General features: G+C 54.4%; 1 protein-coding gene across 3 annotated transcripts; it reads right to left on the reverse strand.

The window, feature by feature from the left end:
* Positions 1-1,726: 1,726 nt before the first annotated feature.
* Positions 1,727-26,291, reverse strand: LOC111768038 (myelin and lymphocyte protein). 3 transcript variants are annotated; one of them, XM_023618696.2, is made up of 4 exons: positions 26,003-26,291; positions 8,027-8,194; positions 6,723-6,854; positions 1,727-2,290 (listed from the first exon to the last, which is right to left on the reverse strand). In XM_023618696.2, the coding sequence occupies exons 1-4, from the start codon at positions 26,075-26,077 to the stop codon at positions 2,219-2,221; spliced, it is 447 nt and encodes a 148-aa protein (XP_023474464.2). In that variant the 5' UTR covers positions 26,078-26,291; the 3' UTR covers positions 1,727-2,218. The 3 variants fall into 3 exon arrangements, with proteins under 3 accessions (XP_023474464.2, XP_023474465.2, XP_070092257.1); XM_023618697.2 differs by having other exon boundaries at positions 1,727-2,231; positions 26,003-26,198; XM_070236156.1 differs by lacking the exon at positions 26,003-26,291 and adding an exon at positions 13,513-13,778.
* Positions 26,292-27,072: the final 781 nt, after the last annotated feature.

A 27,072-nucleotide genomic window follows, 5' to 3' on the forward strand; every position in this document is an offset into this window, starting at 1 on the left:
CTGCATCTCCAGGGACCAATGGTCCCAGCACACAGTAGGTGCTCAGTCACCCATTCTCCACAGTCTGAGACCTTTCAGCTATTGGCCAGCAGGCTTCTTAAATGCCCCTTCCCCAGGCATGTGGGCTTCCAGGAGAGCAGGGCCCCCAGCAGGAGGCCTGCCCATCAGCCCGCACTTGAACTTGCCAACACTCCCCAAGGAGCTGGATGCAGACAGAGCTGAGCAACGAGATGCGTGAGCAAGGGATCTGGACCAGAGTGCGTTAGGGGAGAAGGGTGGTCTGGGAGAAGGAAAAGCAAGACCAGGAGAGGGCATGTTTGAGGCTGACCATCCCATAATATCCAAGGAGAATAGGATGCAAATCAAACACCGACTGCAACTACAAATTTCATGACTCGGGATAGGAATAAGGAGAGAGTCCTGTCAGAGCATCATCTGCAAAGCCTTGGCTGTATAAGGAGTTTATCCTGAGACCAATTTGCAACTGAAAAAGAGGAAATAAAGACCATATCAGAGTTTCCTTAAAGAGAATGTGTAAAATTTTGAAACATTGAGAAACCCTTGGGAAATTCAACTAACCCTTTGGCTTCTATTATTCTGGATGAGGCTCAACAATGCGCCTCTGTCAGCATCATGGAGCTGGCTCTCTGGAATGCAATCAGGCATTTTTATTGAGAAACTGAGACTTCCCTCGATCAACACTTGATTGCAAATTTTGTTAAACATGTGAGAAACTTCCTATCATTTCTTAATTTGAACTTTAATTTTTGAGGATAAAGCCCCAATCAAACATTTTGCTTCTAATTTACAATGAAGTTTTTTAGTTAAATTTTGTTTTAAGGGAACTCACTAAAAGTGGCCCTTTTCTGGTATAATTATCCTGGAGATGCCACTGAGACCCAATTTAGTCATGGGGTCCCCAAGGTAGAAGGGAAGGAAAATTTCATCTAGTTAAACCTCCGCCTGAGGCTGGAAGCTTTGCCCTCGTGGCCCCGAGCCAGAGGTCAGCCAGCCCTGCCCATCCGCCTCCACGGCTGGGGGCTGACCAGTTTCTGAGGCTCCTGGTCTAGGGCCCCAGCTCTGGAACATCACGGATTCTTCGAGTGAAGGGATGAAGGAGCACTTCATGCCAGGAGCTGACTCTCAGGATTCCTCACTGAGTGTCCCCTTCCTATTATCTCCTCTCTCTCAACCCGGGCATCTCATCCCTGAAACGTGGTACTTGTCACCTCACTTCCTGTCACTCTGCAGTCTGGTCCTCTTTCTCCCCTAAGGAGTGGCCCAAGGAAATTCTAAAAATAGTTTTTATCCACATCACTAATTGGAACAGAACACACAGCCCACTGCCCAGAACATCTCTGATCAGCTTCAGAGTGAGAGGAAACTTCTGCACCTTGTTTTCTTGTGGCTTGAGGACTTTCTAATTGAGCACAGATCCCTTTGTCTTATAGGAAAAAGAAGGTACCCCCCCCCCCAAGGCTGGTACTTGGTGAATTGCCAGAGAGGTGGAGCCATCTGAGGCCCCTGGTAGCTGGGGAGGGTGGGAGACCGAGTGCCGGGCTCCCTGAGTGCAGTGGCCAAGCACACACAGCTGTCATCTGAACTGCCACTTGATGCCGCCTCTAGAGATTCAGTCTAAGCCAAGGATTCCTCAGAAAGAAAGCTGGAAAGTTGGTCCTGATACTGGGGAATTAAAAGAAAAACAAGAAAACACCCCACAAAAGTATTAAACATAAAGGCACTTTATGAAGTGTTTCAAAGCTTTACCATCTTCCCCCATGGACATCTGCAAGTACTTATTGGGTGAATTTTATCCTTATGACAGGTAGAATCTTCATGAAGACTTAGAAACACGCCACCAGATGGGGGCTCAAAAGAGCCTGTGGAAGATTCCAGCAGAGAGTTCTCAAGATCCGGTCCAGGGCTCAGCAGGGGATCTTTGTTTCGTGGTCTCTCAGATCAGAGACCCCACACTCCACCCCACCTCCCCCTTTCACAAATAGAAGATGATCCTGAAAGACGGCTCAGTAGTTGGAGGTTAAACACAGCAGGTCCCTAACACTGACAGGAGGGACATGGGAGAGTCAGCATAACACCCACAAAACACACAGCATTGTTCTTCTTTTGGTTTCTTATTTCCACAGTCGAGAGCATTTCTGCATGCTGAAAGGTTATGCTGGAAGGCGGGCTGATCAGTTATCACAGTCTGGGTTTTCAGCTAAATCACCAGTCTGATGAAAGAAAGACATGCATGAAACATGTACAGCAGAGTGGCTAGGGCTGAAAACACCTGAAATCAAGAGAAATGACCATTAACAGGCAGGCATGGGAAGAGGGCAAGGCATGGGCTGTCCACACTGGGCCAGCCGCTCACATGGTGCTCTGGGATGACAGACCTGAAGTGTGTGGACCACTGCTTCCCATCACTCAGGCAGACATCCTTTCTTGCTGACCCAGATGTGGCCCTGAATGCTTTTGGCACAGAGCTCCAGGTGACCTCGTGAACCACTGGACGTGGCGTGCAAGGTCAACGATCTGCCATCTCACATTATCATGCTGGTGCCACCAACTGGAAATGGGGGTTCTCAGAGGCTCCTCAAATGATACTCAGGGGCGAGTACCAACTGCTCTCCGTGGGAAACTTGCTTCCTTCCCACCAGGAAGAGCCGGGTCCACCAGCTGTGAGCCCAGCGGCCTCGGTTGGAGAACATGAGCACAGGGTTTGCTGGCTCTGGTTAAGGTCTCGATGCTGCCTGGACATCCTCACACCCATCAGAATGTTATTCTAGGATCATAATCTCACAGACATGGGCAAGGAGCAAGGCTCACAGGACTGAGGGACAGGGACAGGGAGACAGGATTGTGAGATGCTGCAAAGGAGGGGCTTCCTGAGAAAGCTGCTGGGAAGATGCAGTCAGCTGTTTTGACGCTGGGAACAAAGGCCCTGGAAAGGTGGTGAACAGTCACCTGTGGCCTGTCAAGCCCCTGATGTGCTGTGCTCACTCGGCACCATCTTTTCCTAAAGGCCTGCTGCCCCCAAGTTCAATATCTGCACCTGGATCTGTGACCTGGGGTGTGGGGTCGGGAGTTGCCGACCAGGCACAACACTTAGGGCGGCTACCCATCCGTGACCCGTGAAAATGCCCACAGAGAGCAGCCATCACCGGGCCTGCCCTCTCCCACCCCACACAGGGCGAACCCTTCACCCTCATTGGCCAGAGGCGATGAGTAAGCCGAATATTTGATCGCACATTTGAGAGAGCTCATCCAGGAACTCTGAGGCAGCCCGGCTGAAAGGAGCGGTCACCACGGGTGAGCAGCCCCCCAAGAACACCTCAGCCTCTCAGGTCGGAGCATGTTACTGTCCGGGCAACTCCAGACCCAGCGAGAAACCTTGGCAGAGGAGCCTCAGAAGTCCCCACAGGAACAGGACACAGAGCTTATTTTCCAAGCGAGGGCAAGAAATGGCAGCTTGGGGACACGGACAGCAGGGACATGAAGGGACATCCTGAGGTTTTCTGAAACCCTTCTCCCTGAATGGCTGCCATTATTTCCCCCGACTGTTAGGATTCAGAAACCTGCAGATTTCTGCAGAAATTTCCAGCTTCCCTCAGTCGGCTCCCACCAACACCAGGGATCCCTTCAGTGCTGACACTCTGCTGTCAGCAAACAGGGGAGAAGCTCAGCTCCTGAGGCAGGTCCCAGTTAGGAGTCACAGAGGGCGAGAGGCAGGCCAGATGCTCCCAAAGGCCAGGGGTGTGAGGAGAAGGTCTTGAGATACCTCCCACAGCCCAGATGGGCCTCCCGAGACCACGGGAGGCCGTGTGATGGCTGGGCAGTGTCTGGGGTGAACCCTGAGTGACCAGGACTCCTTTCCCTGTGCACGGACACAGCTGATATTCTGAACAGAAAGGCGGGACTTCACATTGAACCGGGCTCGTGTTCCCCTTGATGGTTTCAGCCCAGCACCCATGCCTGCTGAGAACATCGTGATTCCTGGTTCTGGCACTCCTGACTCTGCCTGGGTGGGCTCACATTTCTCCAACTCAGCTAACAGATAGGGGGACACAATCAATTGTGGACTGGATAAAGAGCCCCTGGGAGAGTCATGAATGGAATACTCTACAGCAACGAGAAGAAACACCCTGCATCTCCACCCAACAGTGAGATGAGCCTCACAAACCTAAGGCGGAGAGAAAGAAGCCAGAGAGAAAAGACACAAAATGTGCAATTCCATTCACATGAAGTTCAAAAGCAGGAAAAATCGAGGGAGGCAGCTAGGAATCAGGCCCATGGTCATCCTTGGTGTGGGTGCACAGAGATGGCCACAGGACAGGAAGGGGGCGTCTGGGAGCTGTTTATGATGCTCTATTTCTTTCTTTCTTTTTTTTTTTTTTTGGTGAGGAAGATTGGTCCTGAGCTAACATCTGTTGCCAATCTTCCTATTTTTGCTTGAGGAAGATGTTCCCTGAGTTAACATCATTCTAATCCTCCTCTACTTTATATATGGGACATTGCCACAGCATGGCTTGATGAGTGGTGTGGTGGTCCGTGCCCGGGATTTGAACCTGTGAACTCCGGGCTGCTGAAGCAGAGTATGCAAACTTAACCACTATGCCACTAGGCCAGCCTCTATGATGTTATACTTTTTAATCTGGATGCTTGTTACACAGAGGAGTTCACTTTATAGAAATTCATCAAGCTGTGCACTTGCATCCTGCTAACTTCTCTGGATGTGTGTTGCATCCGATAAAAAGTAAAAGAAGTCGGAACATGGTAGAGCCCAGTGGTTCTCAGCTAGAGATCTGTCCAGCAGGCAGGGGCATTAATTCAGCCCATTCTGGTTGACGCACTAGCCACATTCCATCTGCATGTCATTACCATTGTCCACACTTATTTTATGGAAATTGTTGTCAAATGCCTTGCTGATGTCTGTTTGGAGAGAGGCTTCTGGGGTTGGGATGGGGAGAGGTACAAGGTTCTCTAGAGGAGGGGAGATGAAACAGAGTCATTTGAAGGATGGAGGAGGAGGTGTATGACCAGCCTCCCAAGGGAGAAAGAGCATCCTAGGGGCTGCCTGGCTTTGCTACTGTTTAGAAACCAGCCATCTTGGGAGATGAGCCAATATGGGAGACATTCCCAGACTGTGGGACATTTGAGCGGGTGGCAGGGACCATGAGGTGGCCACTTTGATGGACCTGGGGAGTGGGCTGGGAGCTTAAGAGAAGCATGTGGCCTTCCCGGGGCAGGGGACAGGCCCACAGGGACAGCAGGCAAGTCATTGAGGAACCTTCCCCAGAGCCCAACAGTGCCCACCCTGTGGGATTCTCTCAGCCTCTGCTCTGTCCTCTCCAAAATGTGGGGACAGCACAGCTTTGGCTCCTGGAGCTGACATCTTGTGATCTGTCATTACGCTTGACCTCGGGATTTCCATAATTCATATGTTGACCTCAGAAATCTGAGGAGGGCTATTTCTGAAACTTTTTCTTATATTTTAAACAATACCCATGGCTAGAAATACATTTGAAACTGTGAGTTAGCACATATGTGCAAGCCCACCATGCACAGCTCTGGAAAAACCTTTATGAAACAATACATTCTCCTACTCCTGTCATTCCAACACATTTCATTAAAAAGCAAATCCAGGTCATGGCCTCACATGCCCTCCCCTACCAGTGGTTCTGGCCCCGCAGTGGAGAACATTCCTTTTAGAGCTCAGAGACCTGCACACACCGTGCCCCCCAGTCACACACAGTTGGCCCCCGCATTTGTTCTGCTGACGGGGTGAATGAGGCTCAAGCCCTGTTCCCCCCAGGGCTCCTGTGAGGCCTCGGAAGGAAGCTGTTCAATATCCACAGTCCTCGAGGGGAAGGGACAGGAATCGCCGTCCCATTTCACAGAGGAGCAGGCCAAGGCTCAGGGAGCACAGGGGACATGCACGGGGAGCTGGAGGAGACGTGACCTCTGGCCCCTCCTCCTCCCACAGGTGCTCAGAGCTGTGGGGCAGGAGACACCGTCACGAGGAGCTGAGGCCTGATCGCACAGCAAACACCCACAGCTGGGGGTCTGGACTCGCTGGGCCCAGAAGGGCCTCCCCACAGCCCAGCCCAGAGCCAGGGCCTGGGGAGACCCCCGCCACTCGATTTTCACCCCAGGCCTCAGTCTCCCGCCCCTGACTGTGCTTCCATGGAAGACCGCTCAGGGGGCCAGGACACCCAGGGGCCAGACTCACTGCTCCAAGCTGGTGCTGAGGGTGGAGACAGGGCACCTGGCCTGACACCAGCCCCACCCATTCCCGGGGACCTTGAAGCACGTTATCCTGCTCGTGGTGCCCTGGTTCTCCATCTGTGAAATGGGGATGACACAGCGCCCACACCCCAGGGCTGCTGTGAGGGCTCAATACGATGGTTCACGGAGAGCTCGGACGGTGCCGGGCATCATTGGTCACGTCCTCACACATCTGCCCTCTGCAAAGCCCACCCAGGACCAGACCCTGGGCCAGCCCAGGCCTGGGCATTGCAGCCCTGACCGGGTGGAGAAGGGAGTCTTGGGCACGTCCCCTCCCTTCTCCGGGACTTGTGTCTTCATGATGAGGGGAAGGTCTATTCCATTCAAAAGTCAGTGAACTAAAAACAGAGGGGAGGGCTCGGGCAGCCTTCCGCTCAGACCCTGTCAGTGGGCGGAGGGAGCTGTGAGCACGGGCGGGTAGACGGGGGACTCACCGTAGCAACTAAGTTTTCATGGTAATGTTCCTGAGTGAAGTTCAAATCATGGTCCATGATGTTGGTGACTAAACCTTCCAGGACGACAGCGCTGAGGTAAAACAGGGCAGCAATACAGTGGTAGACGGCATCCTGCAGGGCCAGAAAGGGCGGTCAGAGAGACGGGGAGCCCAGACGTGAGGATGTGGGACAGCTATGGTCACAGCAAGATCTGTCCACCTTCCTGTCCCCACCTGGTGTGGCTCAGGTCCCTTGGTCACCTTCTGCTACTTCCCTTGACTCCCTGCCACCCCATCCACCATCAGCATATCCCCCAACCCCCTCCTCATAGAGCTCGTTGGTCCAGCTGAGTTTCATCTCGCTGGTTTGGGGGCAGAGTAAGGGCTTCAGTGGAGAAGGGACGCTGCTCTCCCTTGAGGGGGATCAAGTGAGGGGGCAGCTTGGGACTGAATAGGCAGAAGTTGGTTCTGGACTGAGAATGTCATACATGGTCACAGTCCTGGTTCTGATGTGGCCTCGGTGACCAATGTAGGGGAGAGAAGCCCAGGCCATTTCCATTGTTGTTTTCTTGTTGTTTGACGTTTGTTTTGGGGGGGCTGGGACAGGGGCCTCCAAGTATGTTTACAAGAAAAAAACTACTAGACTGGGTTTTGAGAAGATGTAATTTGGTGGTGGTTTCACAAGTGACAGTAGGAGACCTTTTGAGAGTGAGAGGCCCAGCCAAATGGCCCCACCCCTTCCAGGGGACATAAGGGACAGGGGTCCATGTGTAAGTTTCACCCTCTTCATGGGCCTCAAGGCAGAATTTATGCAGAACAGAGACCATGGGCCATCTCTGTCCCCCACCAACTCCCTCTCTGGTGACCCAGCTTTAGAAGCTGTGACATGGAGCTGGGCAGTAAGCATGGCCTCACACTGGGCAGCCAAGGCCAGCCCTCAGGACCCTGCTCCCAGGAGATGGGAACCAGCCCTCCCAGATGATGGGAGGTGCCAACAGGCCCCTGGCAGGCGCAGGTGAGATGCGAGGGGGGTTGGGCTGCTGGTTATTGATGAAAAAGGCAGTCATGCAGGAGGAAGCAGAGCAGATGGTGACAGTCAACGTCTGTCATCACCTTCTGCTAACCTCCTGGCTGCAGGGAGCCCTGGGCTGCTGTGCACAGCTCAGAGCTGAAGCCCTGGCCAGCTCAGCCTTGGAACATGGTGGGACACGTCTACAGGGCAGCCTCACCCAGCACTGAAAAAGCCAGCCTCCCAGGGGAGATGGTCCTACCCACCCCCCTCAAACATCCAGGGTTGGAACTCACGAGGATGTACCAGGAAATCTTCCTGTCATGGATGTTAATTATATACAGGAAGAGCAGGACAGTGGTGCCCACGAAGCAGAAGACGGACACGAACATCACCCAGCCCTGGGCCAGGGGGAGGGGCACCAGGGACGAGGCAATCAGGATCCACACGAGGCCCCCAAAGACCTGCAGAGGGAAGGGGGGCAGGGTGAGCATCGGACCGGGACAGCCCACGCCCAGGAAGGGCCACACCCAGAGGTCACGCTGGGGCACGAGGGGCAGAAAAACAGGAAAGAGGCAGAGAACAGCTGGGGACATTTCCTCACCAAAAACAGCTCTTTCATACCCAAAAGATTAGAGACTGGATCACCAATCTCAGTCTTTCCCAATCCTCTGCTTGCTTACCTTTATTCACCTTTTAAATATAATTTTAATTTTTAATTTAACAAGCACTTCTGTCACATTTATATGCCAGGCACTATCCTAAGCACTTTACAAATATTAACTCAGTTATTCCTCTCACAAAACTATGAGCAAGGTGCTGGCTCATTTGTCAGATGGGGAAACTGAGGCACATGGAAGGTAAGTAATTCATCATCTCAAGAAAGGACTTATGCCATCCAGTATGATCATTAGAAGGGCTAATCCTGAGATTATATCCTTCCTAGTATTTTTAATACAAAAATATCCTTTCTGTTATGAAATGGGAGTGACCAGAAGATTCTTTTGGTCTTCAATGGCAAAATAAATTAGGCACACTATGTATGTCACTAGCATTTGTTTAAAAGAATTGAGCCCTTAGGTCCCCAAGTCTAGGAAGTACTCTGAGTGCTGGTGTTGGCACTGGAGAGAGGGCCCAGGTCAGCCAGGCTCCTCGGGTGGCCAAGGATGGGCATGACAGCAGCACTCCCCTGTCGGTACCCAGAAGACACCCCAGTTATATTCACAGGGCAAAAAGCTCCAATCAAAGTGGAGCGTAAGGTCAGACGTGGGTGTCATGACACTCCTCAGTGCCACAGTCCCGCTCCTCTGTGGACAAGCTCACCCCAAGCTGGGACTCTCTGTGCTTCTCTTCCCTTCTCCTTGTCCCTCTTCATCCCAATGAGATAATCTCAGCCTCATCCACCGTGACCACCTGGATAAGGACTGTGCTGGGCGTGGGCTGGGACACTGGGGAGATGGCTTTGCCATCAGAGGTTCCAAGGTACCGTGATACTTGCTGAGCATCTTGGGGCTGAGGACGGGCTGCTTCCCAGTCCTACGTCCCCTGTGGTGTGAACTCAAGTGGTCCCTTGACCTTGTCTCCCTGACCCACTGCCCACCTGCTGGGTAAGAGACACCACTGTCCTCACAGGGGTTCTCCGAGTCTCTCAGCTGAGAAGCATCAGGAGAGAATCAACTTTGATAGAAAAATCAGTGCAATGAAGAATCTGGAGTGATGAAATCCAAGTTGGGCCTCATGAATCAGATCTTAGCATCTCTGCCCAGAAGACTTCCTCTACTGATGAACCTGAGATGGCCTGAAGGAAAGCACGTGACAGAGGCAGTGAGACACACTTTACATCTTATAGTCACTGGAGCAAAATCAGTTAAATCCAGATCCTCAGACTGCCATAGATGAGACGTGTGTGTCGATCTCATCCACAGTTGCCTTTAAGATCAAACCGGTCACTTGGCCTTTTCCATCAGGGCCACTGACACAGGGACAAGAGCCGACGGCTGAGATGGACTAGGAGGCACAAGAGTATGGCATGGAGAGGAGGGAGGATGGGGCATGTCCATCCCATGGGCAGAGGCAAGGGCCTAGGACACACTTCTAAACATCCTTTTCCTGGTCAACTGGTAACCATCCAATGAGAATCCACCCATATGCTCTCAGGGAGCCCTGCACTACCCCTTTGCAGCATTCACAACACAGGTGTATCCGGTTAGTCACAAAATGTCACTCTATCCTACCAGGTGAGGGAGCGGGGTGAGGTCTCCCTTGCTCAGGGCTGACTCTTGGGTGTGGGACACAGGGAAGACCTGTCCAGCCCTGTGTCAGTGTCCGGGTTAGTTCCCTGGCCTTCAGGGCCTCCTGGGAGATGGGTGTGCCCAAACAAGTGACTGATGGACCAAATCCCAGAGGAACAGCTGGCGCTGCATGTGGACAGGAGAGCCCTCCATTAGGGAACCCTACGTGGGACCCAGAGGACTCAAGGTGCTTGTATGTGGCCAATGGACATGGCACTGAGGGACACTGAATGCCACATTGGAAAAACAGTTCTCTTTGTCACTATCTTTGGTTTGTCTGACTAAGGCAATGAGAATGGCTCAGAGGACAGCCAGGGTTCTGGAGCTCCCCCAGAGCATGAACTCCAAGGACGGGCAGGCAGAGGTGACCTGGAGAAGGGCACGGTTTTTGTTTTGAGGTAGTGATATAGTTGTTCTGGAAAAATTAACTGTAAAATACATAGGAGGTAAATTAAGGCACAGGGGTACCTGGAAGTGGTACAATCTGAGAAGGCGGCTCTCAGACCCTGGTCTCAGGCTCAGTGCCCTGCACCTTGTTCAGCTCGATTCCTCCCCATGTGGCTCGGTCAGGAATCAAAGGCAGGAAGAGTGAGGGGAAGTCAGAGAGCTGCCCCCACACTGAGTGCTCATCACAGAGTCCTGAGTGAGCGCCAGTGAGATGGGGCCACAGCTCTGGGCTGAGCTCCCGGCCCCAAGTGCAGAGGGAAGCTTCGAGGTTACCCCGACTCTACCCCTGCTTTGGGTGTGCACATCCACCAGTGTGAGGAAGAGTATGTTCCAGCTCCCTAGGAATGCTCTCTCTCACACACACACTCACACACACACACTCACACAACACCCCCCCCCCCCCCACAGACACACACACACACCCTTATGCAGATCCCTGGGGTCTATGGTAAGAATTCCATCCACAGGAGCAAAGCCCACCCTGTGCTCCATCCCAGCCCTGCCCCCTGGGACCTCAGGGCCCTGTCCCACCTCTGGGTGCACCACCTTGCAAAGCGCCTTTAAAAATCATGCTTTTTCTTTGTGTGGCTTCTCTGTAGCACTGAGTTTCATGGTAAGATGGCGGGGAGAAGTTCTCTCTCTTAGACAGCTTTAACGAGAGAGAACTCACACAGTACACAGCTCACCCATGTAAAGTGACAACTCATGGTTTAGGATGATCACAGACATGTGCAGCCATCAGCTCCACAGCCAATTTAGCACATTTTCATCACCTCGAAGAAACCCTGTGCCATTTAGCTATGGCCCCTCGACCCCTCCCTTCCCTAAGGGACCACTGACCCACTTCCCATCTCTATGGATTCCCCTATTCTCAACTTTCACATGAGCTGAATCATATATAAAAGGTGGGCTTTTGTGACTGGCTTCTTTCATTTGGCACAACGTCTTTCAAGGTGAGACATTCTCCCTCGAGGGGACCTTTACGAAATATCTCCACCATCACAGCACAGCCCACCGGCCATTCTGACCCACCATGTGGGGACAGAGTGAATGTGGCTCATCTCTCTGGAGCCCCCAACTGGGAAAAGCAGAGGAGCCTCTGGTTCCCAAGGACATTCTCATAGGACACATGCCACCAGGCCCCGTCTGTCCCAGAAAGATATTCTAAATGACACATCATGTGAAGGGAATGTCCTCACACAGAGGAAATGATTAAACCCTGGGGCTTTTGCTCCCAGGAGATGGGCAGTGGGCCTGCCCTGTACCCCTCACAGCCCTGCCCAACAGGTGCCTGGGGGGAAATGCAGGGCGACCTGCACAGGGGACCATTTGGGAGGGGGCTGAGGTGGGTGCAGAACACCACTGAGAGAGGATGGGTGGAACAAGGAAAAGAGACAAAGCTGAGAACAGAGGGTCTATTCCCGCTGGACGTCTGTGAGCAGCGCCCTGGACACAGACACAGCTGCTGTGAGAGCTCCAGTGCAGATGCGTGCTGGAAGGGGTCACAGCTGGAACAGCTGTGCAGGTGTTAAGGCCCCGCTCCTCCCGGGCACATGCCAGCTTCCGCAGCACCTACACTACGCAGCGTCTGCACGGGTAGGGGCGCACGTGAGCCCTGGAGAGGGGCTCTCCCAACATGTGCTGGAGGGGCTGGAGCACGTGACCCGGCCTCTTGGGCCTCAGCTTCCTTGTCTGTAAATGGCATTTTGCAGCTGTCTCCCCACACTGCGGGCTAGTGCAAACTGGCTGAAACCATGGAGGTGAGTGTGAAGCTCTGGCACCACGGCCAGCACCACCCAACAACTGGTAGGACACTGTTCACCCAGGAGGCCCACAGCCTAGTGGAGACAGATGCAGAGGCAGCCCGTTACAATGCAGGATGATGCCCCGCCCAAGTGGGCCAAGCAGCCGGGACTGGGGCACGGAGTCCTGAAGGGAGAGGTGGATGTCACTGGTGACCTGGCCACAAGGTCACCAAGCAGCTCTCCGGAAGGGGAAGAGTACACGCTGAGTCCAGAGGATGCTGGAGCACCAGTGAGGGTTTCAGAAGGCTGGGGAGCCATGCACGAGGTGAGGGACAAGGAGTGGCAGGAGATGTGAGCCTGAGACAGAACTGATCGCTGGGCCAGTGTGGAGGCCTCCAGGCCCCGCTCAGTGCAAAGCTGGGATTCGGCAGGAATCATGGACACAGCCAGCGCCTGCCACCCTCCCCCTACTCAGTGTGCAGAGAGCATCAGGGAGAGCGGGCGCTGCACCCACACCCAGGGAGACCAGGCCTCCTGGGCAGGGAGCATCGCACCCCATCCTGGCCTCAGGACAAACACTTGTCAAGAGCAAAGGGGTAGGTGAGGGCTCAAGCATTTCCCTTCATAAAGAAAACTCTAAGCGGCTCCCAGCTTCCAGGTGGCAAATGCTCAGAGGCGATCACCTTGAAACATTAGCAACACAAGTGGAGGGAGGGCCTCGGTTTCCCTTCATCTCTGTCTACAGTACAGGACTTCCCACCACCCCTGCAAGTCCCTGGGTCACCATCCTCCACACCACAGACGGTGCAGCTGGCTGGTGTGGTCTCAGACAAAGGTCTCTAAGTCGTGTGGCCGACAGTGACCTGTGTGGAGCTCGCTCTCTGGGCCCCGGGTCGCCAAGCTGGAAAATGGGGGCGGGGCCTGGGCTAACACTCTGGTTCTCAGCCCTCAGTCTACACTAGAAATCACTGACACGCCTGGAAAAACACCGATGCCCAGGTCTGGGGCCCAGGGTCTGACTAGACTGCAGAGAAGCAGAGTTACAGGACAGGTAACAGACACAGACAGGGATGTGTCTCCACAACAAGAGCCTGTGGATGATGCTCTGGTGACCCCGTCAGACAGAAGAAGCACCTGCTGTTTGCACGCCCTACCTGGCTCAGCAACGCCTGCCCAGACGCTCTGCAGTTCCCGCCTGGACACGGGCAAACTTCCCTCTCCCCTCCTCCCCTCCCGTCCCCTCCCTTATCCCCTCCTCTCCTCTCCTCACCTCTCCTTAAGCTTCAGTCCCTGTCTTACCTTGAACATGAGACTAGCTCGTCCCTGGGTGTCCTCTAGATGCTGGGACCCAGCCACAGCGTGTGCGAATAGGGTTGACCTGGTGATCTGAGGCCCCACCCACCCTGGTGTTTCAGGACTGGAAACCGCCCATCTTTAATTCAGTCCAGTTTAGGATGCTGAGCAGAGCTGAGGTTCTCTAAGAACCAAGGATAATATATAAAATGAGACAAAAAATTCCCCAAGGCTTAATAGAGTTTACATCCGTGGGCTACCTGATCAAATGATTTTTGTGAAAAAAACTTCCTCAGGATATAGTCATGGGGGGAGCTCTTGTGTAATCTCAGAGAGGGTTCTCTCTTTTTCTTCCTCAATTAATCCACAGGAGGCAGGCAAGAGTGGTTAAGGGTGTAGACTTTACAGCCAGAGTTACCGAATTTGAATCAGCTCTGTCACTTACTAGCTGGGTGGCCTGTTGTCCCTGGGAAAGTTGCTTAACCTCTCGGTTCCCTTGCTGAAAAACAGTGATAACAGCAGTGCCCGCCTCATGGGGTTGGGCCCAAGTGCCTGGCACGTGGGGAGCACTCGAAGTGCTCACTGTCACAGCTGTCATGTGACGAGGCAGAGCCTCCCCTGTAACCATGTGACATCTCAGGAGGGCTAGGATCTCACCGTGCACAGGGACCCCCTCCTCACCCGGGTGCGACCCAGGGTTTAAAGGTAAGTTGAACAGCATCAAAGAGAAAAACCTATGATCTCCAGGAAACCAGAAGTGGAGGAAAATGTGTGTGCCTCAGCGGAAACACAGAAAGAACATAAAAATATGAGCAAGTCCTCCTGCAAACAGTGAGCCTCGGTCACAAAGGGAAAGGGATCCTCCCACACGTTCTTGAGATCCGTGTGGCGTCCCCCTGCTTGTGCGGGGCTGGAGGAGCTCCGCGTGCACAACCGTCCAGTGTTCTTGCTGCAGGACGTGGACACCTGAGGTCAGTGCAGAGGAATTGCTCAAATTCTCTGGATGTTCTCGGGGGCTCCATCTTACTGTGTCAGGGTCTCCACAAGCGACCCTATTCCAATAACCAGTCAAGACGTGAACCACAGAGCGCTTCCCACACACACGTCTGCTCGTGCGGCCCCTCGGAGCCCAGCGTCAGAACTCCCACCAGCTCCAAGGGCACGGGGTGCACCCTGAAGGTGCGTGTGACAGGAGTTTGTGCCTTGAACTCGAGAAGTAAAGCACTCTGGGCACAGAACACAGGCTGTGCTCCCAGCACTCAGCTGTCTTCTCACTTGGGTCAGGTGGGCAAAGTCATCCTCCAGGAAGGTACAGAAAAGCTGGCCACACCGGATGAGACTAGTCCCAGCTGCTGTGCGCTCTGGGCCCTGGGTGCTCTCCCAAGGCCACAGGATCAGCAGCCCCGAGTCTGCTGCTGGAAGTGTTTGTTCCCACTGAGCTCTGTCAGCAGTCAGGGACCACGCAATGCCAGGAGGGGTGCTGTGGAGGGGACCGACCAGCGCAGTGACCGTGCGCCCAAGGAGAGGCCCACAGTCCCATCTCCAAGGTTTGCTGACTCAAAAGTGAATCATTCTGTGAGTTAGAATAGAGGCCATGTCCCGTGTGTGTGTGTGTGTGTGTGTGTGAGAGAGAGTACGTGCATGTGTGTGTGTGAGTGTGTGTGGAGGCTGGTTAAGGATGAGCTCCTGCAGGGAAGGGCAGTGGCATCAAGGTGAAGTCAAGAGGACATGAGCCCAGGGGGCAGGAGAAGCATGGAGACGAGGTCAGAGGAGAAAGACCAAGCCCCCGACACACTGGAGCCTCCCAGACCCCAGAGAACAGGGCTGAGGGCGGCCGGGGGCTGAGAGGCAGGGAGAGCAGGAGGCAAACATGGAGGGGCTTCTGCCAGCCCCCTAGTTCTGTGTGAGCCCCACCCCTTGTATGGAGGAGCTCAGCTCAGCAAGTCCACAGAGGGGTTTCCTTCACTTGCTACTCACTCACCCACTCATTCACTCATTCATTCATTCATTCATTCCTTCATGCATTTAACCATTGCCGAGAGTGACCATGACCATGGTCAGCACTGAGGGCAGGTCCATCTAGGGAGACAAACTTTATTCAAAGACACACACGGATATATGGAGCCCACCTCTCCCTTCCTGTCCTCTCTCTTCCAGTCCTGCCACCACACGAGGCCCACTGGAGCAGCTCTGCATCCAGCACGGGCTGAGTCAGGTCCTGGTGACAGTGTCAGGGCACCAGAGAGGGTGAACACAGCTCAGCACCTCTGCCCAGCACAGGGGGGCCAAAAATCTGCAGAGGATTCCCCACTGTGACCCCAAGGGCAGGTCTGGGAGGAGTCAGAAGATTCCTGTGTGGGACCCCCTCCCCCTCCGCCAATAATTGAGAGGCTGAGCTCTGAGGCTACTCCCAACTTGAACATGGGGAGTAGCAGTAAGGCCCTCTGACTCAGTTTACCTACTCCAGTTGCTCTGCCCTCCCCAGCCCCTCATCAGCTGGCTCCCTTCTTCCAGGGGACCTATGGTGCACCATCCCTCCCAAGGCAGCTTAGCTTGTGTCCTTTCATCTACACTGAAGGCAAACCCAGGACTCAGGGGCCTTGAGTCTGTTCGTAGTGAGGGACAGAGATTTGGGATTCACAGAGAGAGGAGGGCGTCCAGGTCTGTAGCTGATGTTACCAGGGGGAGGGTGACCTGGGAGAGGCCCTGCTCAGCCCTCCCCCCATTTCCCGAAGTCCCCAGGCAGTCTGCTCTCCGCAGCACCCGCTAGCCCTCTGCTCCCCAGCACCGGCCGTGAGCATGACGGATGATCGCTGACCAGTGTTGGCCTCCCATATGAGGTAGAGGACAGTCACCAGCTTCTGAGGGAAGGACACTCCTCCGGACCACAAAGCTGGGGCTCTCATACAGGTCAGTCCTCGTCTGGAAGGAAATGTTTCCCACCATGCCTGTACGCCCTGGATTTACCTCAGGATAAACAGAGACAAGGAGACTCTGAAAAATATCGGTAAGCCACCTCTAAGAGACAAAATCCATGGAAATGTAGACCAGACGGGAGAGGCTTCAGTGCAAGAAAAACAAAAGTTATTGATGGGAGTCACCAAATAGGTGAGCGATGTGGTCAGCCAGCAAAACAGGTGTGCACCTGCCAACAGTGAGAAGAAACCCCCATCTTTGGCCCGGCGCTCCTCTGAGGGTCCAGGGGGTCTCCCTGGAGAATTGGTGGTGACTATCAGTTTCACCCTCTGTCTGCCCTTGGGGGTCAACGACTCTTTTGTGATTCATAAACATTAGCCAGGTTGGAGCTGGACCCCTACCCCTTTCCCACCAATGCCGCTGAGAACAAATGTCTCAGAGGCCACGGTCTGGGAGGGGACATGGGCAGACTCAGGGTCCAGGTGGGAGACTGACCACAAGCACAGGCCTGCAGGACAGGAAATGGGTGCCCCAGTTGGGCTTCCTGGCGGAAGTGTTGGGTAAGATAGGCCCGAAGGACATAGAACATAGCCCCTCCATGCCACCTGCACCAAAGGAGCACCACAAATGGAGAGCAGCGAGGACTGTGGGGCTGGCTCTGGAAAGAGTCCTAAGATGTAAAAGCTTGTGGTTCCTTCCTGCCAGGCCCCTCAGTCCAACCATCGCTGGCTTATCACCAAACAGCCACAAGGCGGGATGGAGGCTGGGGAGGTGGGCACGATTATGTGCCAGAGGCTGCCCCCTCCCTGAACCAACACCCTCCAGATGGTGATGCACTGACCCCAATAACAAATCAGTTTTAAAGGTTTGCTCCCGGCCCACTGGTAACTGGTTCCTTCGCCTTCGGGCAGGTGCAGCAATTTACTCAGCTCTCAGAATTCACAGAGCTTTCCCCCAACCTGACCTGGCACCAGGCTGGCAGGATGGTGCAGAGGGAGGCTCAGGAAGTCCCCACTGCCACAGCAGAAGGCAGGACAGGACTGCCACGCCCCCCTCTGCCCTTTGGCCACCCCATCAGGCTGACCAGGGGCAGCTCCAAGCACAGAAGCCACTGGAAAGCCCTACAGAGGGTGGTGTCTCTGCAGTACTTGGGGACCCAAGGACAAGTCATGTGTGCCCTCCACAGCCCCGCCCACCCCCTAATCTCACTCTCCCCCTGCCTCCCGCACCCTGCCTAAGGTGGTAGGGATCGACCTCACGGCCCCACCTGCAATTGCCCCGTTTGAGCGCGGATCGGCCAGTTGATGGGAGTAGGTGTTTGACTTGTTAGTAAATTAGTGATAATTGCACCTAATAGCTATTGAGCAGGAGCTGAGGGCACCAGGTGGTTTGAAGAGCTTTGTGGACATGACACTCACTTAGTCCTCACAGCAGTCCTTGAGGTGGGTGCTATTATAGCCCCATTTCACTGATGCAGAAATTGAGGCGCAGTGGCCCGCTCACACTCCCACAGCTGCTGAGGGCTGGCTCTGACAGGCTGGTTGTGGAGCCAGGTCAGGACAGCCCTGTGTGTGGCAGTCACTCAAGGCCACCCACCGGCAGTTCACCATGAAACCTCCCATATCTAGGGCCAGCTTTGGAAATGGCCATGAGAACAGTAACACGGAGGGAGAGGAGACCGCCCGGTAGCCTTCGTCCTGCTCCCTCCTCCCTGGGTGTAGAGAAGCAGAGAACCCAAAGGAGGAGGCAATGGGAGGCAGCCTCCCCTCCCCCACCCTCCACTGGCTCACCAGGTACACCAAGGCATGTGTTTGAGATCAAAAACAAGCAAAGTATCTGAACCCTGAAGGATATCGCTCCTTCTTTGGCAGGCACAGGCCTGTGTTCTCATCCCCAGGTCCATCAACACGACCTTTGTCACCCCATCCCCACCCTACAACCAGGGTCGAGATGTGCCCTTCATCTCCTGTCCTTCCTCCTTTGCTCGTTTTCTGGAGTGTCTGCCCCCAAAGCCTGTGCCCTGGGCCCTCTAAGGGCCTCCTTCAAAGGCGGATCCAGGAGTTTCAAGGTCCTCCCCCTCCTCCTCCTCTTCCTGCCCCCTCCCCTCCAGCCCAACTGCCTTCTAACAGGAGAGGGGGTACTCTGGGGTGCAATGTCAGGTCAGCTGAGAGGGGCTGGGTGGCCCTGGGCCTTTCTCTCCACTGCCTGTGCAGATCAAGGTGTGATGGCAGGTGACAAGGCTTTTCTTCTGGTTCCTGCATATTTTTCTCAGGCAGGAGGGCCTTGGTGCATCAAAGTGATTCACCACAGGGGTGGTTCTGCCCCACTGTGGACAGAACAGCAGCTATTAATGAGCTGGGAGTGCTAGAGAGCCTGCAGCAGAGAGTCAAGGCCAGGCCATCACCCTGGGAAGTCATTATGCTGCTGGGGCCCAGCAGGAGCCAACCAGGAACCAAACCTTCCACCAGAATGCAGAGGGCAAGTCAGGGCCCAGGACCCAGAGAACCCAGGGAGCTGCTCCTGCTCCTGGGACAGTCTGCAACCTGTGAGGAGTCAGCCACACTTCCCCATGGTAGCAGTGCTCCAGGGACGAGGAGCCCACCCACTGTCCTCATCCATCAGCACCCGAGGAGGACACCTGCTGGGCCATCTCACCAGGGCCTGCCCTTGGTGGCCTTTGTTCCAAAACACTATTTCCAGGGACTGAGCCTTGACCGGCCAGGAGGGAGCCCAGCCGGGCTTGTGTCACAGGTGGAGCCAGGGCTCAGCTCTGAATCCATCGGGAGTCAGCCCCTAGCCCCCAATCCAATCTAGACTGGCTGGCCCCCCACCAAGGCAGGCCCCAGGGGGCCCAGTCTCCCAGCCCCAACCCCTCCCTCAGAGGACGTGCCTGAGCCCAGAGCAAAGCCATCCATACGTAAGGCTGCAGACTTGGCCTTGGCCAGCAGGACCATGCGCTCTCACACTCTCTGTGGGCCTGTGGGTGCAACAGTCAGCCTTTGCCCCTGCCTGACCTGAGCCTGAGCTCTCCCTGTCGTGGCATCTGGGACCCTCCTGCTCTCCTGAAAGCGCTGGGACAGAGAGATTACCCCACCTGTGTCAGGTGAAGTCAAGGAGGGACTTGTGGAAAGCTTAGGAGCAATCTTTCTCAATGGAGCTTGGTTGTGATGACACATGCATGAGCCTCCCATAGCTGAGCCCACCACCACACTTAGCAGTGTCCAGAGAACACCTCAGACTCACTGACTGCTGATTAAAACAGGCCTCTGGTTCTGGAAAAACCGGAAAAGTCACTTCTCAACTCCCAGAACCAACCCCTGGGAGACCTCTGCCTGTAATTCCCCCCTTTAGAGAGGGGGGAGGAAAAAACCCGGGCAGTGTCCTCACCCCTTCTAAACAGTGACAGAGAGGGGCCCACAGCACAGGAAGATGACACAGGGCCAGGGGTCACTGGGCACAGCCAGGGAAGGCCAGCCTCGCTCACTGTCTGCACTGGGCAGCAGGGCCGCCCCCACTCCCTGGGGACTGTATGAGGGTCCCTGGCTGGGGCAGCACAGAGAGGGTGCCTATCCCTGGCTCCCTGCCCCAGCCCCTCAGTGAGAACTGTCCCCACAGTCCTCTCCCCCATAACAATGTCGAGGGAGCGGGCTGGCCTACCGATGACCACTCCAGACCTCGATGACTCCTCTAAAGCTTGCTGAATCCATGGGGGCTGTGCAGTGCTTATCAAATGCAGATTCCTGGGCCCACGCTGGACCTAGTGACTCAGAACCTCCAGAGTTTGGTCTTTTGTTTCTTTTTTTTTTTTGGTTAGGAGTATTTGCTCTGAGCTAACATCTATTGCCAAACTTACTCTTTTTTTTGCTTGAGGAAGATTAGCCCCGAGCTAATATCTGTGCAAATCTTCCTCTATTTTGTGTGTGGGTTGCTGCTACAACATGGCTTGATGAGTGGTATAGGTCCACGCCAGAGATCAGAAAAAGCAAACCCAGACTCTGAAGCAGAGTGCCCCAGACTTAACCACTATGCCATGGGGCCGGCCCCCAGGGTGTGTATTTGACAAGCAAGCCCAGGGGTTGTGAGCTCCCCGGTGGCTCTGAGTTGTCCCTTCACTCCCTGGGGGGAGAACAGGAAGCCAGGCCTTGACCAGGGCTCCCATGGGGCCAGGATCCCCTGTTCATGATCCCTCCTGCTGTGGGTAGTTCATCTCAGGTGTTGGGGTGAGCACAGGAACCTGGATGTGACCTGCTGTCACTGCAAGAAGTCCCACCCTGGAAACTGGGGCACCTGGGCAGCTGCCGCCCCTCTCGGAGCCTCAGTTTCCTCCCAGCTCTGGAAAGTCAGGTTTCTGCTTCTACATCTCTCATCCCAGGAGTCCTCATGGGGCCTTCTCAGTGGAGCCGGCATGTGGCCACCCACCAGAAAGCTGCTCTGTCATCCTGCCCGCCACCCCACTGCCCCATCCTGGTTCTGGGGGCCGCTGTTCCCAGACAGTTGAAAATCTAGGGCAGGTCCTGGGTCACTCTCAAATGACAGAAAGTCCCCAGTCACTTTGGGTCACAGAAACAGGCTCATGTTAGTAACTACTGTGTCCAGTTCACTCTAAGAATGGAAACTGCAAACTGACTCCCATTGGCTCTCCCACCCCACCCCACCCAAAAAGTGTACCCTACAAGCACTGCCTCCCACCAGGTGACCCTACTCCTGAGTCCCCAAGCTCCTGAGGGGCATGCAAGGAGCGGGCACCCGCCCTGGAGAGGGGGGGGCACTCCAGCAGGCTCTGTCCAAAGAAATGTTCTCTCTTCATTCTGGCCTTTCTTTCAGGGACTGCACAGCACACAGGCTGGGGGGAGGGAGCTGGGCTAATGACTCCACAAGCCCTTTCCAGGCATTTCCTCCCCAAATTCGGAAAGTGGAGAGTACCTCCTGGTACTTTGAGAGAAGTTTCCTCTTGGGGCCCTGGCCGGAGCTGAGACAAACAGCGTCCTAGAATGGAGGCCCAGGGTCAGGGCCCCCCTGGCTTAGAAGGGAGGAGGAGGAAGAAACAGCTGTGGTTCCTAAAGGAATGTCCTCCATAGGTGGGGATGGGAGAACAGGCCAGAAGCAGGGCCCTGGGTGCAGCTGTTGGGGAGGGGAGACCCTGGATGTTCCACCGGGGCCTGTGTGGGGTGCACTGGGACCCCACTGCCTGCAACAGCAGTGTGGCCTGGGGGCTCTGGGGGCTCAGAGAGGCAGGGTCACACCCCCTGGCTGTTCTGCCTTCCACCTCCCGTGAGGACCCTGAGATTTCAGAGAGCAGGGGCTCTGCGGTGGGGTGCTGGGCAGGGCAAGGTTGCCAGGCCCCACCCTGAGCCATCGCCCTTCCTGCTCTGGTGGGCAGTGTCCCTGCCTTGGGAGGGGAGGGGAGACCCACACTGTTGGTCCTGGAGGCCAAGGGTTTCATACCTGCCCCTCCCAGGCTATTGCGAGCTCAGGCATGGAAATAGGAACTGTGAGTAATCAACTTGCTGACAGATTTAAAAAATAATCATGCATGTCACACCCATTGGACCAGCAGAAAATTACAAAGTCTGATGCTACCAAGTGTGGCCAGGATGAGGGACAACGGGGACTTTCATCTGCTGCTGGTGGGAGTCGGGAAGGTCCAGGGTTAGCCCGAAGCTTGTACAATTCGGGGACTTTTTTTATAAAAGAATAAAAAATGAGTCTGAGTCTTGGAAGGGGCCTGAGCAAGTGGGTATCCTGAGCTTAATTAAGCTTCATAAGCTTCCTAGTGACTCCGCTCCCGGGTTGTGGAAATTGGAATAACCCTTTTGGACAGCAATGTGGTAACTCTGGGAAGATGAAGATGTGCCTTTCCTATGACCCAGCGAGTCCAATCCTCTGTGTGTCCCCCAAGAAATTCCCAACATGTCACCACAGAGGCAAATACAAGAATGTTCTTTGGCCAGGCCGTCTGCAACAGCAAAAAGCCACAACTGGAAATAGCGAAATGTCCATCATCAGAAGAATGGATAAACAGTGTCAACGTGTATAAACCTCAACACCGTTGCATGGAAAGCACACTGCAGAAGGACATGACAGGACGACACTATTTCCATGAAGTGTGAAAACACAGCAAACAGCGCCCCGTGGAGCTCACAGGCAGTCAGGGTGCAGGGAAGGGCTGACCCTGCCTGGGCATCAGGACCACCACATCCAGCCCGAGGCTCCTGAGGATGGAGGGAGGGGAGTAAGACAGCGGCACATCCAGGGCTTAGAAGCCTCCTGAAAAGCTTATTTCCCTCGTACTAAAAGTCAGTAAGGCAAAATATTAAGATTTGACAAAGCTGAGTGATAATTACGTGGGTACCCCTTAAAGTACTATATATGCTTTTCTGTAATATTTGAAATATTTTTTTTTGTTTTCTTAAAAATTGAAGAGAAGTTCACATAACATCAAACTAACCGTTTTAAATTGCCCAGTTCAATGGAATTTAACACATTCACAATGTTGTGCGGCTGCCACCTCTATCTAATCCCAAACATTTCCATCCCCTAAAAGGAAACCCCGCACCCATTACGCAGCTGCTCCCCATTCCCCTCCTCCCAGCCCCTGGCAAACCACCAGTTTGTGCTCTGTCTCTGTGGATTTGCCCATTCTGGGTATTTTATATGAATATAATCACACAGTATGTGACCCTCGTTGTCTGGCTCCTTTTACTCAGCACAGTGTTTCCACCTGTGTGGAATGTCTCGGTGCTTCCTCCCTTTCTAGGGCTGCATAATATTCCACTGTGTGAATATGTCACAGTTTGTCCATTCATCCATTCAGGGGACATTTCTGCTCTTTCCACCTGCTGGTTACTGTGAATAGAGCTGCTATGAACACGCATGTACACGTACCTATTCAGGTCCCTGCTTCAATCCTTTTCATTATAAACCTAGACATGGAATTGCTGGGTCATATGGTCATTTTTTTGAGGAGCCACCAAACTGATTTCAACAGCAGATGAACCATTTCACATTCCCACCAGCAATGTGTGAGGGCTCCAATTGCTCCACATCCTGGCCCGCACTTGCTCTCTTCCGGTTTTTTGATAATAGCCACCCTAAGGTCATGTGAAATGATACCTCAATGTGGTTTTCATTTCATTTCCCTAACGACCGATGATATTGAACATCTTTTCATGTGCTTATTGGCCATTCATTTATCCTCTTTGGAGAAATGTCTATTCCAGTCTTTTGCCCATTTTCTAACTGGCTTGTTTACCTTTTTGTTGTTACCTTGTACTAGTCCATAACTTAAAAAAAACTCCCAGGGTGACCAGGGCTGCCTTGAGCCCTTTCATTCTCTGCTCTTACACACCAAGGCACATTCAGCTTCGTATGTACAAAGTGTGCAGAGGAAACTTAAAGGACGGGTGTCTGCTTTCTTTTCCATTCTCCCTGCTCCCTGGGCCCCATTCGCAATCTAGAGAGGAAGAAAGAGATTGGAGGTGAAAACAGAGGCATCCAGAGCCTCTCAGGAAGTCACAGGAGGAACAGGGGCTGAAGTGGAGGAGTAAAAACAACTTCTAGGACAGCTGAGAGGGAAGTGCTCTGGGCAAGGGCAATTATTTATTTTTAATTATAATAATTAAAGAATTATTTATTATTATCTAGAAGCCGCTACTATGGCAGGTCACAAAGCCGCCCTGGAGGAGAAAGTCTCCACTAATCCAGGGCTTTGAGGTTTCCCACGCCCTGCTCTCTCCTTTCACTTGGTGGATGGGGGGGGACCCTCCTGTCCTCTCCCCAACAGAACATCTGCCTGGCTGGGCTGTCCCTCCCCCAGGACCACTCCTTCCTCTGGGCTGGGACACCAAGAGGAGGCAGTGGGCACTGGGAGGCCCTCCTTTCTGTGAACCCAGGTCCCCCACACCTCATCTCATGCTGCCACCTGAGCCAGCTCTTGTGAAGGCAAGAGAAGGAGGTGCCCCAGAGTCCTCTGCATGAAGCCCAGCTAACACCTTCTCATGATTCTTGTCACAGTGCTCCCCAAACAGCTGCAAAGGCAGAGGAAGCCCCTCATTAGGACAATGGAAGAGATGCTAAGAGGACCTTTTGCTGCTTAAAATCTCTCTGCCCATCACGGCTCACCATCAGTCACCATCTCTTTTGGTCATGAATCTGCTTTCGTAAACACAGTGGCCTCTAAAGGAACCACCACCACTCATCCCGGGTCCTGGGCGCTGTGCGCTCACCTTCAGACGTCCAGCCTCAGGCAAGCACAGGCCAAGTGCTGAAGAGACGCACCCAGAGGAGCCACTTGGGGAAAGAATGTCCCAGTGAGTGCAAGCCCCTCCCCACTCTGGGCCTGGGTGTTCCTATCTTTAAATGGTGGGGCTGGGCGCAGTGGTGTCCAGGGTTTCTTCTACATGTCACTTCCTTGACCCTGGCTGGCCCCAGGACTTGACATCACTCTGGATACACGCAGGTGTGAGCTCAACTCAACCCTCATAAAAGAAGTGATATGGTGCCACCAAGCAACCTTGGTCCCCTTCACCCTTTCCCCAAACCCTCCATGGATGACAGAACCTGCTCCCTTTGCTGGTCACACCCTCCCGCCTCCAATGAGGCAACAAGAAGCTGGGTCCTGTTTTTAAATAGTCAGGTTTGGACAAACTCTTTTCCAATTAACTCTTCTGCAGCAGTGGTGCTGGGAAGGGAGTCTTGGTGGCTGCATCACTGGGCGCCCACAGAACACACACAGCAGCCCCTCCCAGGTAAGGGACAGTGGCCCCTGGGGAGTGTAGGCTGAGGGAGGTCTGCAGCCTAAGGACATAGGGAGCCCTTTACCAGGAGCCCAGGGTAGGAAGTGCTTTCCTCCAGTTACCAGTGGAGCTGTGGGGCTCCAGCCTCAGGAGGGACCAACCGAAGGTACAGGGGCCCTTAGGACAGCTGAGGGTCAGCCAAGGCAGGGGACCTCTCTCAGCAGTCCCTCCTCTCCCCCTACTCCACACACAGGGCAGAATGACTGTGGTAGAGCAAACCAAGGCCTGTTTTATTATTTCCAGATCAAAGTTGTCACAAAAACATTTTTTGTCAGAAATGTTCAAAGGCCAGAAGAGAATCATCTGGATTCAGCTCCTCCTAGGACACAAACCCAGTCCCCAAACCTGGGTTAGTGATGCTTAGGCTTCTTGTGCTGATTTTTGTAAAAGAAATCCTAACCCTGGACAAAGTTGCGCACCTTTACAAGGACGTGGCTCTCCTATAAGGGCTTCCTCTGTGCGGCCCCTGGGAAGAGGGTCGGGGCACAGCTATGGAACCAGCGCGAAACGGAAGGACGGACCCTGGCCCACTTCCAACAACTGACCCATGCTGTGAATTTGGTTTTTCCACTGAATTCCTGGAGACCGTTTCCCTCATTGTCATTGGTCTAGAAGGAGCCAAACGACTGGGCTGAGGGAGACTTTTCTCACCCTGGCCCCGCCATCCCGACGCTCCCGGACCAGGCAACTTGTGAATCTGATCCCGATGGCTGTGCGGAGTCCCCGCGACAGCGAGCGGCACAGCCCATCTGGCCCCCTCCCCGGCTCGGGCGCCAGCCACTCACAAGCTCAAAGATGAAGAGCACGTCGGGGCAGGTGCGGAAAACTTCGCTACCTCTGGGCAAGCGCCATCCAGGCATGCTGGCGTGGCCTCGGGAAAGGACGCGCGACTCCGGCTCCCCTCTAACCGCTTTTGCTCAGCGGAGCCCAGTGGCCCGGGCGCTCCCGCAGGCGGGTTAAGAGGAGAGGCGCCTAGGACCCAGGAGGGAGGAGCCCTCGCCGCCGCCCGCCCCGCCCCCTCCCAGCCAGCCCTGCGGCCCCAAGAGAGCTGGCCGGAGTACCTTGGGCGCCGCCCTGAACCACCCGAGGGCGAACAGTGGGCTAGCCGAGCTAGGGGCGGGGATCTGACTCCTGCGTCCCACCTCCGGGCGCCATCTCCCGTGAGGAGCAGGAAAAGTCACTTTGACTAAGAGCTTCGGACACTTTGCCCTCTTCGGAGGGGATCACCATCCCTTAAGAATGAGAACCCTCACTAACTAGACTCCCAAAGTTGCCCACCTCAGCACTGCTCAGGTGACCATTGTTTTAACTGTTCTTAAGTTGGGTGTCCTTCATCTTTCACAGGGTGTGTTAACGTGCGCGCGACCTCACCGTCCGGGCTCGCGGTGGGACGAGCTCCTGGTCCTGCCCGCAGCTGCAGGCTGGGGGTCTGCAGGGGCGTTGTTGGGACCGGCTCTGGTCACCACCCCTTCTCCCCGCGCCTTCACAGCGCCTGGAACTCTGCACCCACAGTCCGCTCCACTGGGTGCTGGAGCTTCCGTCTGTCCGTGTGAGGGGAGGAGGCTGCTCTCAGCCCTGCCAGCCCCGGAGGAGGGCGGTGGAGGCGGCGCTGGGCCCGATCTGCATTGAATCCAAGGGACAGGAAGGGCCTCCTAGAGCAGATCCCTGCCCTTCTCTCAGAGGGGCGGCCCTGCGCCTCCGCGGTGGGAGGACTCCCCTCCCCACGTCCTTCACTACCTGTTGCTGATGGCTTTTTGTTTTCTGGACCGAAATTTCTTTATTCTTTTTTGACTGTATTTTCTAAAAGTATCATCACACTCCAGGAGTCTGCCTCTTTATAGTGATGTAGACACGA

The sequence above is a fragment of the Equus caballus genome, chromosome 15, assembly GCF_041296265.1.
Source record: "Equus caballus isolate H_3958 breed thoroughbred chromosome 15, TB-T2T, whole genome shotgun sequence".
In the NCBI taxonomy this organism is placed as follows: domain Eukaryota; kingdom Metazoa; phylum Chordata; class Mammalia; order Perissodactyla; family Equidae; genus Equus; species Equus caballus.

Bases quoted from the DNA above. Each gene is read 5' to 3' on its own strand.
- LOC111768038 (XM_023618696.2), bottom strand. From the start codon at position 26,077: ATGCCTGGATGGCGCTTGCCCAGAGGTAGCGAAGTTTTCCGCACCTGC. The intron at 8,195-26,002 runs GTGAGTGGCTGG...TTCCCTCTGCAG, and splicing joins TGCTCTTCATCTTTGAGCTT to GTCTTTGGGGGCCTCGTGTG. The intron at 6,855-8,026 runs GTGAGTTCCAAC...CTGGCCCTGCAG, and splicing joins AGATTTCCTGGTACATCCTC to GATGCCGTCTACCACTGTAT.